At 39.7% G+C, this 18903-nt stretch overlaps 1 protein-coding gene across 1 annotated transcript in view; it reads left to right on the top strand.

The window, feature by feature from the left end:
• Nucleotides 1–18903, top strand: part of si:ch211-186j3.6 (neural-cadherin) — a 295947-nt gene that overhangs the window by 262665 nt on the left and 14379 nt on the right. Inside the window, exons 34-35 of the mRNA XM_061068864.1 lie at nucleotides 6155–6335; nucleotides 13722–13966. Coding sequence (XP_060924847.1) covers nucleotides 6155–6335; nucleotides 13722–13966 — 426 coding nt within the window. The remainder of the gene's footprint in view (nucleotides 1–6154; nucleotides 6336–13721; nucleotides 13967–18903) is intronic.

An 18903-nucleotide genomic window follows, 5' to 3' on the forward strand; every position in this document is an offset into this window, starting at 1 on the left:
TCCAGTATGCTAAGCAAAGTGAATACAGATTTCTTTTTTTTGGGATCAGGACTTGTAATAACTATTATAAATAAGAAATACAATTTGCACTACCAAGATTAATGGCATCCAATTATTATTACATTTTCGTTCTCTTTTTGTGCAACAGCCGTATCTTATCTCATTATCAGTTTTGATTGAATTTACAATGGAGAAAAAACACTGTAATTTAATACATAGGCCAGGGGTCGGCAACCTTTACTATGAAAGAGCCATTTTGCCGCCTCTTCCACCAAATTACATTTGTCTGGAGTCGCAAAACATAATTGATAACACAGCTTCTAAAGACTAATATATAGTAATACAGTATACTCAGTGTTGTGCCAGTTCACATTTAAAATGAACTAGTTCACTCGTTCTATTTTATATTGGAATGATTTAGGTGATAAACGTACGGTTATGTGTTTGGTTCTGAATCGATGGTGATGGATCATGTCTGTGTGTCGCTCCGCTCATTCTAACACTGAGTCCTGACTGTGAGCGTCACGGCTCCTGTTGTACTGAGCACAACATGTTGACGAGTCATTTTTCATGATGTTTAAATGCGGCCTCATAAACTCTGGAGCGGATCAGATAAACACTACGTTACTTCATGTGGTGATCAGTTCCTGATAACTAGTGATGAGTGTTTATTATTTCAAGTGAGATCAGAGTGGAGGAGGACACAGAAACTCCAGCTCGGTACAAACCAGCTGCAGCTTCTGCTCTGATCATGAAGCAGCTGGGACCAGAGAAACTCTGTGTTTTCACTGTTTCAACTGTTCTTCTACAAAGTCACTGACCGGCTGCTTCACGTGAACAAGCTCTGATCTCACTGTTTGTGTCGCTCTGAGCGAGTGAGTGAATTCATAAACGCCTTTTATTGATTTCACTGCCTTTCAAACATAGCTCAGGAGGCGGGGCTAAGACATGCCTTCCTCCCCTCCAAACACACACAAACATACATAAACAACAAACCAGTTAGATTCAGCAACATTTTCTAAACCTCCCAGGCAACCAGTATCAAGACAGCCAGCACTTCAAACCTACAGTGTGTGCGAGAGACAGTTGATCCTGGACGTCTGTAAATGATGGGTGATTTGCTATTTTAGGGTTTTAGTTTCAGCATACCTCTGAAAGCAGCTTTCCAAATTCTCACTTTTGAGCAGTCACTGATAGCGAGGGCTTCCGAACTTTGATCTAAGGATGTTTACCTTTTTAAATGTATATATATATAAATGTGATGATGTAGAGACGTCCCAAATAGTTGACTCTAAGCATTGGCCCTACAAGGTGCAAGATGGTTTGAAACCCTCAAGGGGATGACTTATTCAACAACTCAAAAAACACATTTATGTCTAAAGTATCTCTTTAGAGAGAAACTCTATCTTTTTTTTTAAGTGTAACATTTTGCTGACTTGCTTCACTGCTTGAACAGAAGGAATTCCTCTGCCGTCCTTTTGGGAAGAAAACACTATTCGAAAATTTCCCATAGTTAAAAGAATATTATTGTATTGGAAAGCAAAGAGATGTCTACAAGCCCTGAAGTCAGCAAAGGAACTCAGCTTTTTCTCACTTCAGTGACATTTTGTGACAAAGCCACTTCTTCCACCTGCTTTAACGCTCCGAGCGTTGCAGTCTTTGTGGGTCAAGAACACTTTTTCTATCAGTTTGCGGTAACGCAGCCTTTCATGTAGGAGTCAGCCGAGACACGTGAATGAAACGTGACTTGTGTGCTGCTGATCTGATGGAAAGAGCCTTTTCTTGACACATTGGAAACATTAATCGAAAATTCATTAAAAATACATAATTAATGGTCTGTATTTAAATAGCACACAAAGCTCTTTACAGCACAGTTTGCCATTCACCCACTCACATGCACATTTATACATTTCATCTATATACAGCACTTTATCTGTCACACATCACTCTAACACTGCCGGCACAGCAGGGAGGGTCAATTTGAATCAATATTTTGCCCAAGGACACTTTGGCATGCAGAATGGGGGAGCCATTCTGGTTAGTGGTCGACAGACTTTAACTCCTGAGCCTCAGTTTTTCACTCACTCTACAAAGATACAAATGATCAGTGACATATCACAGGTGTCTTCAAGTGTTTTCCTTTTTTTTCGAGACAAAAAACCTCTGCTTTCTTTAAGAAAAGTAAAACTGCTAAGGTTAGAGCATTTTAAAGTTTTGAATTCCTAAGAATAGAAAAATTAGTTTTCTTTTCAGTGAAAAACACTTTGTAAATGGACTCCCTACGCCTCACACCCCTTTAGAGCCAATTCCATCATCTGAATGTAATTATCACTATGTGAGAACAGAACTATCAGGTAAGAGGTGAGAAAATAACAGATGTGAAATGAATCAGCCATCAGAAATACGGAATACGGAAAATCTCTACAAGAGGAATATTCAGTGTGAACATAATGCCACAACTGTTGATGAAAAAAGAGGATCGGAGCATCATTTAAAAAATGTTTCTCATTGAAAGCAGAAGGGAGAGTAGACGGAAACAGGATGTTAAAGTCTAGCAGCTGTCCACATCTGCTGAATCAGATTGCAATTGCTGAAAATCCTGCTTGAGGAAGTAAGAGGAAATATCAGCAATTGTCCAAGAGATTGCTGAGGCTGTGGTTTCATTTGGTGCTATGGGACTTCAAAAAAGCCAATTTGAACTTATTGTTCGTTTAACAAGTTGTCCTTCAGCCTCTTGCTCCTCCAGCTGTTCCTGTGCAGACGTACTTGACAGCTGCTGAATGTGAATGCAAAGTCTGATGAACTACACTGAGACAGGGTAGTGCTGCAGAGAGGTTGGGATCCAGCCGACATTTCAGCTGACAAATAACAAAGACCTTCTCATTTGGTGCCCTTAACACCTGGTGTGTGGAAAGTCGTCCCTGACAACAACTCTTTGAGGCTAAGAATGAAGCCGACCACCAATGAAAAGGCTTGTGGATCAAAATGTCTTTGAAACAAAGTGTGATACCAGTTGCTGTCAAAGATTCATTAACAGAACATTTTTCAAAACTTGCAGATATAACTCACAGATATATTGTATCCATTCAAAACAAGCAAAAATGTATGCATAATTGTACGCTATTACTCTGTAAGTTTTTGATGCTTTCCAATTTTTGAAAACTTTTCGTCAAAATAAATAGATCATATTTTAGAAATTAATCATTTTTTGACAGCCACTGGGCTTCTTTAGAACATAATATTAAGCAGCTAATGTTCATTGTTCAACCGTTTTGTGCTGCAATATCTTTACTAACCTTGCTCTTCAGAAGTCCAACTCTGTGAATACAAAGCAAACAAAACCAGATTGTGTTATTTTACCTCTTTGACAAATTGCTAAAGAGGAATTGATCTGCACCAATGACACGTCTGTCTTTGTCAGTACGATATGATGCAATAACAACAATCAGATTATCAAAATGATCTGGAGAGTGGGATGTTATTGCTGGTGGGCCGGTTTTTACCCGTGGGCCTGCAGTGGCCGACCTCTGCTGTAGATTATTTGAGTACGCAGAAGAACTCAATTCACACACAATTGGTTGAGGTGCTACACTTCTATACATTTGTCAAGTGTACCTTTTCCTGTTGTTACTTTTGTTTTGGCCATGTTCGAGCTTGACATTTCCATAAATGTGCCTTCTATATGTTTTCTACAGTGCTGAAAGTTTAATCTGAAGACAATCCACTCTCTTATCTGTCTAATCAGTCGCCAGTTAGTGGAGCTAACATCTGCCAGCAAATAAATTGGGCACATTCGCAAATGTAGCAGTGGCAAAACTTCCCTTCCTGTTCACTTCTGACTGAGCGAGGGGATGAATAAAACATAAAATAAAAGTAAATCCGCAGTGGAGCTTAGCTTGGAGTTCAGCTTTATAATTTTTGACCTGAGACATTCACCTTTATTTGTGTATGTGTGACCTTGCACGTCACCTGTATTATAACCCTAAAGGTAAAACCACAAGTTGTCCACGTAGTTTTTTTCCTCAGAGCTTAACTTTTGCTCTGCAGACATTAGATATCGATATTCTCATCTAACTCCAGCAGGGAAGTAAATGAGATTATTTCCAGAAATGTCAGACTTTTTATTTAAACCTTGCCGGGTGGAACAATGCCAACTCCACTTCCTCTCTCGTGACTAAACCCACACAATGGGCACACGCTGATTCTTCTGAGGCTCTGCTACAAATGACAGGCAGTCTGAAATAATGAATTCCCCAAAAACTGACTTTGTTTAATGTAGGTCGGCGGATGAGTCATAACGTACAGTATCGAGTGAACTCTCAGCCCAGGTGTAAAAGAGACAGAGCAAGGAGCGACTGCACATGAACCTAAATGATGATTCATACAGTCGAAAAGATTCACCCAGGAAAGTCGTGTGAATGAGGAAGTACAGAACCTGGAGCAAGGCAAAATGCTGTGTGATAGCAGAGAGAAGAGGAGGTCAGAACCATGGAGAGCGACTGATAGAAAGAGAGAGACAGGGAGAGAGAGAGGGAGAGAGAGCTCCCTGGAGTTAGACTGTGATAGGTGTATTCGACTGTGCCTCAGGCAGTAAAAGACAATGCATGTTCTTTTTAAATGGACTTTAAAAGTATTTTGTTTCAAAGGAGGCAGATGTGAGAGGTGGTGGGAAAGTGTACTTTGATTTGAGAACATAAACAGTAGAAATATATGATCTCTGACGCTCGTGGCTCTGTCGCTCCGTGGAAACACTTAAGTTACATCCACTACACTGAGGTAGACATGATGAGTAAATGCAGACCTTCAAACGTTACCCCAACCTCCAGGAAACAGATCTAAGGAGCTCTGCTCCGCAGTGAGACCTGTCGGTAGGAAAGCACATTGACATTTCATGTTGGATTTGACATTAGATAAGTGTCTTCATGTTAAATTTTTCAATGTAAAACAGATTGTTCATTCAGAATAAATGAGTCCACCGTGGACATTCATTTCTAGATGCATATGATAACTGATGCTTTTTACTGCATCATACAACCAGTGGTGTCTATATAATGACATCAGAGAATCTGTGCTTTAAGCCCTGAGCATTCATTCCCATAGCAGGCGTTACGAATTTACTGATTGAATAAAACCTTTATTAGAAGTGTACAAGTAAACGTAATATGATCAAACACAACAAATTAAATTAAAGTAAAACGTAAACAATAGGCGACAATAATAGAAGAAAAAAACAATTATAACTGCAAGAGACAATTAAATGATAACCAGGAAAAAGTCGTCATTAAAAACATTCACTTTCTACTGGTTGTAATGTGTTAGTGTCGCTCCCTACTCGGTGATACACTGAACTCAGTGCTTCATTGTAGAGAGAAACAAAGTCAGAGAGAAGACACAAACTTTCTGTGTTTCTTTATGTAGTATTCTACATCCATTCATCCATTATCTATCCTCTTAATCCTTACAGGGTCGCAAGGGGAAGAAGGGGCAAACCGTATTCTACCTTCACATAATATTTTGTTCTATTGATTGATGATCTAATGACTGAACAGGTATTGCTAGATGCTAAGTTTCAAAGTTATTTGACTAATCTGCATCCAACTGCTCATTCCTCTTTTTAGCTATGTTACCGGATCTCAGTTTGAAGTTTGGCTACACAAATCATAAAAACCGATGTAAATGATTTAATTGTATTCTGCTGGTTACTGTGTGTACAGCATGTTGCAGACAGTCTTCCAGAAGTGTCTCAGTCATGTGCCCCAGAGAAGCAGTGACATTTGTAAACAGCACAGCTGTCCAAACACCACGGAGCACATCATGTGAAGTCCAAAATGTGTGCAAGTCTTTGCCTTCTGTGTTCTCAGATGCTTTTTACAAACAGCCTAAATGGCATTTTTAAGATGCTGTAATAAACACCTCACAACATGAAGATCAATATAACACCGCATCAACTAAAATATATTTAGCAAACCTTGGAAAGCACTGACTGTGACAGAGCAGTCTGGGTCTTAAAAACAACATTGGATTTATGCAGCGAGTGTTCGCTCACAGGTACACCGGGCTCAGTATAATTACATTGTGTGTCTGTGTTGGTGAGTGGAGATAACAGTGTGTTTCTTGTTCCACTGAGCTCTGTTTTCCATTTTTCCTGCTGCAGGCTGCATGAGGGACCTACGCCTCAATGGTCGCTATATGCCAATGGACAGCCAGCCGCGAGATGGGGTTTCCCAGGTCAGCGTGCAGGGCCTCTCCCTCGGGTGCTCGTCTGACTCCTGCAAGAGGAACCAGTGTAGCGCCCCGTTCACCTGCGTTGACTTGTGGAGAGTGCACGAATGCAGGTACACACACACACACACACACACACACACACACACACACACACACACACACACACACACACACACACACACACACACACACACACACACACACACATCACACATCACACATCAGTTTGAATCAAAGGCATGAGGACACATAAATTTAACCCAACTCACGCTTCCTCTGAAGCCATTTTCCAGCTTTTGACCTTGGTATTGTTTTTGTTCATACTCACATGAATGTGTTTTAAAATAAGTCAACCCTGACCTGCTTGAGAATGTTGGAAAGTTATAGAAGGAAGAGGATCACTTAACCTTTATTTGTTCTAAAGCTGATGAAACGTCAGTGCAAATACCAAGGCATCTGTTTTAAAGAGCCAGAAGTCCATGCAACACATTGCAACTAATTAAATTAATTATTATTATATGAATTATTTTTTAATTATGTGTATATTGAAGAATTATTTTAAAAACCTTAATACAACCGTAAGAATAATCTGACAGGCCCACACCATCTATTTTCAGCTTTCTTTCATATTAAATATACGAAAAACAAAAAATAAAACAAGAGTGCTGTTATGAGAATTTCCTTTCACTGACTAATGATCAAACCAATGTGACGCTGTATTTGTGGGTTCACTGTGAGAGGCAGGGTCATGACAATGTTCACTAATTAAAGCAAGAAAATGGAAAAAGTTAAAATGTTTCACTGATTCAACTTTGAGAGAAAATCAACTGTCTTCATCCCCATTGGGACATTTTCAACTCCCCACTGATGAGCCTAACAATGTCTTGTGTGTCTTTCACGTCCTGTCTGCTCCCTGTTGCAAGCAGGTGCTCATCATGTCTGAATGAAGTTGTAGGTAACGATTCAGCTGACGAGCCATCACGTCAACAGATAGATGAAGCCAGAAGTGTTTTGTATTCCCTTTGTGAAAAGCACTCCAGAGCGTAAACCACAGATTTTACAGGAGGATCAATTCATTTTGTATTCTTCACTTAATCTAGATCTTCCCGTAGATATACAATATGAGATCAAATGCACGCTGATAACACCACAAAAACACATAAAAGGCAAAATAATGACATGTGAAAAGTCTCTCGGCCTCTTCTTGGCTTGACAGGAAGCCTGCAATAAAACTGGGGATGAGTTTTTAACGTCATGGGTATTTTACCAGGTCCAGTCCAATTTTGCTATGGAGTTGCATTTTGGGAAGCTTAGGATCTGGCATTTTTAAAGTCCAGTTTGGGGAATAAAAGTCAAAATATCTCAACCTGTGCTGCCTCAGTTATTTTTCAGTCTGTCTTTGGCAAGTCGCTCAACTTTAGAAAAGTCTGGCGGTAAATCACTGCACTACACCCTAAAACTTTTTTTCTGGTGATTACAGATTGCGTGAGCCGCTCAGAGGAATCTGTCTTGGATCTCTGCTGGATACCTTGTCCAAATTTTAAGGATTATCAGCCTAGATACAAGATGGATTGAAATCCTACATTGACTTCAGCTAGTTCTATTTCAACTTATCCCAAGGTCTTCTTTTTTTCTAAGTTTACGCTACTCTTTGTCTTATTGTCAGGCATAACGTTGTTTTTTCAGGTACCAGTTCAACCTGTTTTCAGGCCTTTTCGTTCACAAGAAATGAATATAGACTTTGTGTTTGTAATGTCCACATACATAAAAAGCCTTAATTCATTTATTTGTTACTGATCTGGTTCTTGATTGGACACCACAGGCTGAAATGACAAAAAGTGGGAGGTGACTGCCAGACAAGCTGTAAAAGCAGGTTTCAGGTCATCACATATTATGTCTATTATGTTTTCTTTTTGACAAGATTTATTGTCTTGTTTAAATAGCAAGTGTATTAGTAACACTACTACTGAGGTAATAGAGGATACATACTTAAGAACAGTGTCAAAGTCATTCAGTGCGTCATATGACTTGGTACATTAATTTAATGCTCTGTAAGCTGGTGTGCATGTTTTTACATGTTAGTAGTCGCAGGAGTTATTCCAATGGAGAGAATTCAGTGGAAAGGCTATGGACTGTAGTTGGTTCTCTTTATGGGGATTGGCAGGTCATAAAAACAGCCGTACTGTTCTTTCTTCACTGTCCCAGTGTGAGGTAAACACAGTATTTGTAAGCCTAATGCCGTGCACCGCTTTTCTGTTGAAAGGGAAAAAAAAGGTTGAGCCAGGATCAATTTTTGACACTTGTTTTGTTTTGTTGCTGCCAGTCGAAATGTGGCCTCCGGGGGACTGTCAACAGTTAAAACCCCACGAGAGGCAGTGGGCTCTGCAGACAGCCGTGTCTTCCTTGCAATTGTGCAAAGGAATACTGCAGTGAACCTCACCTGCTCAGTCACCGAGCTAAACACCGAAAACGTTGGAGGTGAAAACAAATTATTTTTCCCAGCCCTCTGAACCTGATGGGATTCACACTTTTGCTAGATCAACATTTTACATGCACTGCCGAATGACTTTCTGTATTCCTGGGTTTGTTTGTCAGTGGGAAATGGGAAATGTCGTGCAGTGAAAAGCTGCAGCAAACTAACAGCCCTCTCCTGTGGCACGCACTGAATCAAACATTGAGTGCTCTTAGCCACATACACTAATCTCAGCAATTTTTTCTGCCACTGGAAACATCAGCCTGCATTGAGTCTGTGCAGCCTCCTGGCTTTTAATCTTTCCTTTCCCTTTTCTCCCACTCCACTGATCTACTCACCCACATCATCTATTCACCAACCTATCTATATATCTATTTTTTCACATCGGCTCTCGCTCTCTGCTCCACCATTTCTCGGTTTGTAGGGCTCTCACCTTGCTTCCTTCTGATTCAGTTCAGTAATTTAGCCCCGTCTGGCGGACACATACCCACTCAATATAAACATGAACACTCTACATCTTCTCTCTGTTTGTTTTCAAAACTTGACCTGAACTCTGAAGGATGATAAGAGTAGTAATTGTTTTAGTGATTCCTCTAAACCCAAGTATTTTCACATAGTAGCCAAATGTCTAATAATGTCATACATGGTGTGAATAACACTTCTACCAAGGGATCAAATTAACACACACAAAAACATTGATTTGTCATTGTTATTGATTTTGTTTGTTTTTGTTATTATTGTTTACTAAAAAACAGTTGTTTAGCAAGCCATGTCAAAGGAGTGCTTCACATTGATTATCTACACTGTGGCGGCCCACCATCTAATTTGTTCTGCCACAATTTGTTATCATTCTGAAACAAAAAATATTTCACCCTTTTCAAAATAAAAATAGAGATCCCTAACTTTGGGTTTTGCTCCTTTATCCCATTGTATAGCTGTGTTCAGCGCAATTTTACGCATGCTTGTGATATCACTCATAAAGTTGTTCCCATCCACATAGACAGTCAGATAATCTTTAAGTTACCTTTGCCAAGCTGGTTGTTTTTCTTTCTGTTTGTTTGAGTGCATGCAATCAATTCTCTCTCTTTGGAAGAACTTCTCTGTCACTCCTTAGTCTAAAGGCCTGTAACTTGGACTATGTTGCATGTGAGAGCCACCTTCATACTTGTACATGTGCACCATGATTGAATTAATTATTCACAGCAAAGTAAGCAACAATTAATTCTGGGCGCTCCAATTATTCGGATCTGCTCCAACATTTAATGGATTCTTCCTTGGGCCATGTCCCATCCCTCCACAAATTTCATGGAAATGTGTGCAGCCATTATTCCTCTATCCTGCTAACAATTAATCATATGCTGATGAAAACACATCCTCTTTAGTGCAGGCAACACATTTATTCTGCGGGTTACAGGTAACTTTATAAAAAACCCTGCACAGGTTCAAAAATTTCTACTGAATATCTTTCGGCAAACTCCAAGCAAGCAGTCACGAACCTTTTAGTCAAGTGGCCCCTCGCTTGCCACTCTCTTCCTGATGGGCTCAGTTTGGACGAATGGCCGGCTCTATGAGGAGACTTCTTCTATTTGACAATTACAGAGGCCAGTGTTGTCCTGGAAACACTCAAAGCTTTGGAAATGTTTTCAAACTCTTACCCTGATGTAGACGTCACCACAATTTATCACCGTGGAGTTAGATGGACTTTATGGCTGGATTAATGTCCTCACATGCAGTGTGAATTTAGGGACCGTATATTTACAGGAGTTAGCCTTTCTACACTAAATCCAACCAATTGAATTGGCCTGTTATTAAGTTCTCAATACAGGCTGAGGATGATAAAAGCACAAGCTGAACCTGACCACAGTTTAACGTTCAGTTTACAGAAAAGGGTCTGACTACTTTTGTGAGTATGGGTTATTGAGTGTAGATTAATAGGCAGAAATGGCAATTTTATCCATTTAAATTAAATTAATAACAGAGTAGAGTTTGCAAAAATTAGAATATTTTAATACCTTCTAAAATTCTGTTCCGTAAATAAGTGAAAACATTTGCTAGTGACAGTTGTCTTGTCAGCTGACTGAGCTGGTAAGCCTATTTTTAACAAATAAAAATTTCTTAAAATTTTTTTATAGTAAAACACAAAGAAAATACTCAGGAAATAACAAACTAATGTTTTAGATCAGTTTACAAAGGCATATTTTGCAGTGCAACACTATAATAATTATGTCCAATTACTATCATCACATTGTTATTGTTGTTGGTATTTTTCTGTGACTAATTCAAATTAAGAGTGATCATCCTTTTAAAACTCCCACTACACTACACCTGCCACTAAACACGGTTAGAGTGCTTCCATGTTCATCAAAGGTTACGATAAGACACTTGTCACAGCACTGATTCCATCTCTGGCTAATGAGAGGCAGTGATAAGAGCGAGCAGAGAAAGGAGACACGCTGTCTAATTGACTGACAGGTGTCTTGTATTCCACAAATACTCCGACTCCAACCAGGCATAATGAATACTGAGGGCTGAGCCTTTGTTATGAGAAAATAATTCCACCCACATTTAATCACCTTTTCAAGTGTGCTTCTTACTGCTCGTTATGTGCTTTCACACATTGTCTATATAGTTGCTTTAAAAATAGTCATTTATACTCTTGAACATTGATTTTCAAAGATGATCCTGAAGTTGGTTTTGTCAATCAAGTCACCCCACCTTTTATGGTAAAAGTGCACCCATACACAGTCTCAGTTCTGATATAAAGTGGCCACAAGAAGCCTCTTATGGGAATTAGTGTACGGAAATGCTGCAGTAAAAGCAATCAGCAAGACTCTAAAATCAGTTCTGCAGCCGACAGAGAGAGGGAAACAATTTTACAGTGCGTTCTCCTGATCTGGAACACCACTTTCCGTCTCACCACTTCCATCGACCCCATCCCCGGCAGCAGCAGGGAGCTGCTTGCTGTGGAAAAGACCTGCGTTAAACCCTTAGCTTGCAGTAGCATCACAGACAAGGTTAGCAAATAGCTGGTGATGGTTAGAGTGAATTGTCCAAAAATAGTTTGGTCAGGGGCTGGTTGAGTAAACATTTTGAGATTAGACTTTGTATGAATCATGTGGCATCTAGGAAGATGTGTATAGGTCAGTTATAGTTTTCATTACTTAACATCCCCAAAAAAAGGGTAAGGGTTAGAGCTTGATATAAAAGACGTGTTCACGTTGTTGTGCGTCCTGGGGTTTGGTCCAGCTTTTATGTAAAAAAAAAAAATTGAAATTAACATATGGTTTTTAGTTGTGTTTTCACACAACTGTGAATGTATGGAGTAAAATATAACTGTGTGTCTCTATATCGATGGAAATGGACCCTAAATTAGACAGAGGAAAGTGATTGACACGTTAATTTAGAAGAAGAAAAGATTTGTATAAATAATGAAGGAAAAGGGTTAAAAAAATAAAGAATAAGATTTTGTTTATATGGATGATGATGATGAAGATGCTCTCTGTTTACATATAATTACTCAGTAGACTGCAAACCACGCTCCGGAGAAAATAAGAGAAGCTCTTTATTGATTTAGTCTATTTTTTGTGTTTTTTTCTTTTTCTTTTTCCCCCACATGTTTTGCACATACAACACCCGAGGTGCAAATACAGTGTAATATGTATATATTATTTTGGAAAGGACAGAAACACAATTTCAAATCAACACAACATGTGCAGATGTGGATAATATGTTGCAAGTGCACAGTACATAAGCAAAAACATTGACTGTAACAGCTTTATATGGTGATAATATATTGTGTTGTGTTTACAGCGTTGCATCAGATGGTGGGGAAGTGTAGCTTTCTTTTATCTCCAACTCATGTTTGGTATCCAGTGTTTTATGTTTTGAAACATACAATGTTTACATTAGTTTATTTTATTCGTAGTATACCCTTTTAATGCACATTACTATTGCCGTTCTCTACTCTGCCTCTCAGCATCATTATTGTACATGTGTGCATGTGCAATCTGCATTCTGTTCAAACATGAGACAAACTTTATGTAGGCGGACATCTATCCAACCTTTACACTACAAAATTGTGAGTGAACAAATCCTCCAGCTACACAGGAAACAAGGTGAGGAGAAGGAAATGGTCAGGACTTTGAAAAGATTAGAAAAGAACAGGATGAGAAAAGGCATGTAGGCGCTTGTAATATTGCCATGTGTAGATCGCTGGAGCAGAAAAGTCACGTAGGAACAAAGGTCATAGGGGACAGTGTGGCTGAAGATACAGTTCATTAACCCTATAGTTGGTCGCTCCTCCAGATTAGTTTTCTGGCAGAAGAGGAGCAGTTATGATATAAATTACTGCACCATCTTTAGTTTAATGTCGCCATTTCATAGTAAAGTTGAGTCAATATTTATCAGCATGGACTAATCTCCTGAGAGCAGAGGCAAGACTCATCTGTGATGTCATCAAAATGTACAGCCCCGAGCTGCTCCATAGACATTGACTGGGATACTGAATTAATTGGCTCGTAAAATGTTTGTTTGAGCTGTTACACCCAAATGAGCTTTTAATTATGGTGGTGCTTTCTGAAGTGAGGCAGAAAATGTGCCCTTGTCTGCATAAAATCATCCTAGTTACTGCCAGAGCCACAGTCAGCGTTTTCATCTCCTCCCATCCATTCTCTGTATCGAGGTGTAGGTCTATGTGAGATCACTGATTAAAAGACACTAATTTGTTTTTTGTTTTTCCCTCTGGGAACTGGTTACAAACAAGAGAAGACAATAAGCCAATGTTTTTAGCCTGTATAATCATGTTTATCTTCAAGTGCTTCAACTGTCCAATGTCATTTGTTTTATTCTCCTTGTTCCTCTAGTTTTTAGAGTATTTTTTCTTTTATGGATCTGGAACTGCTCCTGTAAAAGGGATAATTACATGTTATTCTAATCAGACCTCCTGTCACGTTCTGTAAGGGGAACTTAATCTACATTTCATTTTGATTTCCCCTGTCGTCTCCTGTCCAACCTTTCTCTTCAGATGTCCCCCTGGGCACATGATCCGAGTGAACGGGTCCAGAAAGTCCTGTGTCTACACTCTCTGCGCCACGCGGCCCTGTCACAGGGGGACCTGTGTGGCCCAGTCACCATCCAAATTCACCTGCCACTGCCTGGAGGGTTACAGAGGACGCCACTGCGAGACGCCGCTGGCCATCTACAGGGAGGACGTGGGCCTGAGCTTCAGCTCGCTCTTCGCCATATGCATCTGCTTCATGGCCTTACTAGGTAAGAACTGCATCTACTGCATGTTACACACACACCACTGATAAAGCAGGGTGTGTGTGTGTGTGTGTGTGTGTGTGTGTGTGTGTGTGTGTGTGTGTGTGTGTGTGTGTGTGTGTGTGTGTGAGTGTCCGTTGATTTTGTGATAGCACCTTGTCTTTGCCAATATTTATAAACTTATCCATTATATTGCAAAATAGCATAGAAATATTAAATTATACAGTCACTTTGTTTTGCAATGGCATGTGACAATTTGAGAAAGACAAAATAATATTAAGTAATTATGTTGCTGCATTTATCAATCAATCAAATTGCATTTGTCTCTTTGGGCTTAACAAGAGTAAGGAAAAACGACAGAAAAAAACCTATTAACAGAAATGTTATGTTGTGACATGTTCAAACTACCTTGTCAACACCAGCGGCCGCATCAAATATAGTAATTTCAAAATTAAATTAAATATCTGGGAGAGCACTGTAGGAAAAAAATTATACTGAAACAGAAATGTTATATATTTTAAATAGTTACCACAAGACTAGGCAAAATGTTAACTATAAAAACCACAAATTAAGCATTTAAATGTGATCTTTCTTTATCTTTCTCTCTCACGCACACACACACACACACACACACGCAAACACACACACACACACGCAAACACACACACGCAAACACACACACACACACACACACACACACACACACACACACACAGAGAGAGAGAGACAATGTGTGCACCAGATGTTTTTAACGATGCAATAGATGATTCTTTGGTAATTTGTGCCTTATTTCATCCCCATAGAGGCGTTTTGCACTCATTAGTGGATATAGTTAGACCCCAGGGACACTGTTAGCTCACTCACACTATACACCAGAGTGAATTGCATGTAATAATTACTGTATGTGGCCTCTTATTAGCTCAGGCTTCTCAACTGTATTCACATCTTAACATTTCTGAAATGTATCCAGTGAGCTTCAGTGCTTTGATTCATTTATGTGTATTTTAAGTTTCAGAACCATTCACATTATACACAGTTCAGACATAGAGCATTTTCCCACTGACATGTGAGCTGAGCTCTGCCCCCCCAAAAGAGAGGGAAACACATAAGGCAAAGATACAGAGTCTCAGCGGTTGACAATTGGGTCAGAAGGCAGTTTTAACTTTAAAAATCAAAATAAATAAAAGGTATCCAAATATAAAACCATATACTGTCGAGGTACAGTAGCTTTGGAAGGTAGTCAGATCCCTTGAACACTTTGGTGTGTTGTAGATTTATTTGTAAAGTCATTAGAATGATGTTTTTCCCATTAACCCATACTCAATCTTTTATTATGACAAATTGCTCTCAGACTTTTCCAAATTTAGAGAAAATCAATAACAGATTTCTTTCATTTACAAAACTGCTCAGACGTTCCTTTTTTCAGTACTTTGCGGAAGCTCCCTCTTCCTTGGCAGCGGTTACAGCTTCTTGTCTTATTGGATAAGTTGCTACAAGCTTTGAACAAATGACATTTGGCACTTTATCCCATTTATCCTGGCAGCTCCTCTCAAGCTCCATCAGATTTGATGGGAAGCATCTGTGACTGCCACCTTCACATGTCTCCACTGATGTTCTGTGACGTCCAAGGTTCCCTGTTCTCTGGCTGGGACAATCAAGGACATTCAGAGACTTGTCCCAAAGCCACTCCAGCATTGTCTAGCTGTGTGCTTCAGGTGATTGTTGTACCGAAAGGTGAACACTGGAGCAGGATTTCCTTAAAGGGGTATTTCACTGAAAAATCAAAGTTCACTCATTATCTGATCTCCACTATGCTGATGGACGGGTGGGTGAAGTGTTTGAGTCCACAAAATACTTTTGGAGTCTAAGGGGTAAACAGTGTAGCAGCCAAATCCAATACAATTGAAGTAACTGGGGACTTCTTCTTCAAATGTAACAAACAACAGAAAAAAACTAACATGCCTCCATTCTTCTACTGTGGTGTCATCCAATCGCCTTAAGCCCCGGCATTCAAATTCGACTCGAAACGGCGTAATTTCATTTTTTTTTACATTTGAAAATTATTGGATTTGGCTGCAGCACTGTTTATCCTTGTTTTGTAGACTTTACCCAATCCTCCTGTGGCATAGTGGTGAGGAGATAATGAGTGCATTTTCATTTTTCAGTGAACTTTCCCTTTAAGGACCTCTTTGCATTTGGCTGCATTCATCTCTCCCTCAACTCTGAGCAGTCTATCTGTCCCTGTAGCTGAGAAGTCCCGCCGCCAGCAGAGATGGTATTTGCCAGGTGATGAACGACGCCTGGTGTTCTCCAGAGTCAGTGTTTGGAGTTCTGCCCATGGGCTAATTTTTTTGTAATCGGACAGGAGAAAATATTTGCTAATGCTCTCAGGGTCCTTTAAATGCCATGTGTCAAACTTCAAGAGGACTATTATGGCTTTTACTCAAAGTGGTGATTTTTCTTCTAGCAACTGTGCCACGAAGTCTTGATTAATTGAGTGATATTGAGATGGTCCTTCTGGCAGATTCTCGCCTCTCTGCAGAGGACTTCTGAAGACCCTGACCAATGTCTACTTGCCCATGTTTGAAAGATGGCCAAATCTAGGAGGAGACCTGCTGGTTCAAGACTTCTTCCAATTTACATCTATGGCTCTCCACATTTGGGCAGCTTTGGTTTTGGAGGTAGAGAGGGTTGTCCACTAATCAGAATGGTTTGATACTCGGCTCCTTCGGTCTCCTCAGTGTCCTTGAGCAAGTGAATGGGTGGATGTAACTAGTATTGTGCCTGGCAAAGTGATTCTCAAATACAGCCCATCTGCCATTTACAGCTTTATTGAAGGACTACAGAGAGACTGTCTATGATTTTTTTGAAATGCAGAGTAAATGGTGGGACATTGTGCACACATGTATGTGTCTTTTTAAATGATGTCCAATCTATTCACTTTGCCGCAGGCGGATGCTTAACAGCTTCTAGACACATCTCAAGGACACTAAAATCAAAGAGGAGGCACCTGAAACCTGAATACAAATTTGAGCACCACAGAATAGAGTCTGAATACTGAAAACAAAACATTTCAGTTTGCAAAAGAAATGTGCAACTACTTTTCACTAACATTTTTAACAATGAAATAGGGAAGAGGTTTTAATACTTTCTGAAGCTTCAAAACAACAGCTTTTCCAGTACTGACTAGATTTGTATGTCTATGAAAGCATTGCTGAATCAGTCTGTTGACTTAAATTTGTCTTTTGAATTGTGAACTATATTATACAGTTTATACCCAGGAATGGAACGACCATAACTAAGCACTATAGTCTGGCTTTCTTCACCAAGAGCACAAAAGGGCCTCTGGACGGATTGTAGGTTAGGACAATAGCCGCTTATATCTGCTATGGTACTGTAGAAGAACTTCCTCTGGCCTGGAGTTGAATAGACAGCAACACACTGGTATCTGGTTGTCTATTAAAATCGAAATTGTTCTGTCTGCCTGGCTGTCTCTTTTTCCTTGTTGAATATTCATCTGCCTGTACCTTTTGCTCTGTGTTCTTATTCCTAAAGGACTCTCTGCTGAGAAAGTGCCTCAGGCACAGCCATGCACAGAGAATGAGTTGTCAGAAACATCACATGTTGCCTTTGTCTAATTGATAACAATACAACAGAACTGTAAAGAGAGTATGAAGCAGAGCACGGTGCAAGATAACAAAAACAGATCAGAGGAGAATAAAACAGGGCACAGCACAATACAAGAAGAAAACAAGAGGGAGCTGGAAAGATTTCAAAGCTGAGGCAGCGCACAAAACAGTGAGAGAAGGGAAAGCAGAAGATATGTGAAGGAGGGCGTCAATGTGAGGCTGCTGCCGGACATGTCTGCTTGTGTCACTGGGGATTCTGAGGGCACTTTCCTCCCACCCTGAGGCCAGATAGTGTTCAAATGGTCATTTCTCTTATGTCTATTCCACCGAATCACCATTCAATCTTGGTATTGGCCTCATAACAAATCCGACATCCAACTTTGATCCTGTTGAGACTCTGTTCTGTCTTAGGTGTTAATTACTTGATTTGTAGGCACATAAGATGCTGTTTACCAAAACCTGCAGAAATTGTAAAGCATTCCTCGCTCGATCAGTCAAGCATTCCTCATTCGGAAATTCAAGTAGGAGCAAGAGTGACTTTTTTTAGATTTCCTTTGAATATTGCTGGTACGGACCAATGTTTGAATAGCAAGAACAAAAAGAAGGGCAGAAACTCTCTGGACGCAATGTGAATGCAATTCCAGAGGCTAAGATTCATCCTGTAGATCCCTTTTCTTCTGATCTTGTATCATCATCAGGTTCATATCACATGCTAATTGTCAACATGTTAACAAGATCCATGTGAGAATGTGAGCATTCTGATGTTAGCATTTAGCTCAAAGCAAATCCAAAGAGCAACTAGCAGGACGACTGTAGTCTCTTTGTCCTTTTAATTATTATTGTAGGACAATGATTCAACAAAATCTTCGTTTTATAAATTAAAACTTTTAAAATAAATTAAGGGAACATTCAGGAGTGATGTTACCTATTGATAGTAAATGTCTGAAATCTTTATTAGCAGATTATAGTAGATGCATTGGCTTTGCTTTTTGTTGTCGAGTTGATGCACCTGATGTTTCCAGACAGTATATCTGTTTCTCATCCATTGATTGGACCTGGATATTTGCAGGATTCACCCGGTGACAGTCTCTGTGGTGCTCCTTGAGTTCAGAGAAGTTGAGAAATGCCAGCACAGCTCCACACCATGTCAAAGTCCAATAGACTCTCTCTTGACAACATTAATATGTAATAACTTTGCGCTGAATTCTTCATGCAGCTTAAATATTGATTTTGTTTTCAACGGTGTAGATAAATTTGTCCTGTTTTCTTATTTTGGCGACGACATGTTTGGAACTGTGCGTAAATACCATCCTC

This window comes from Limanda limanda, chromosome 3 (genome assembly GCF_963576545.1).
Source record: "Limanda limanda chromosome 3, fLimLim1.1, whole genome shotgun sequence".
Lineage (NCBI taxonomy): Eukaryota > Metazoa > Chordata > Actinopteri > Pleuronectiformes > Pleuronectidae > Limanda > Limanda limanda.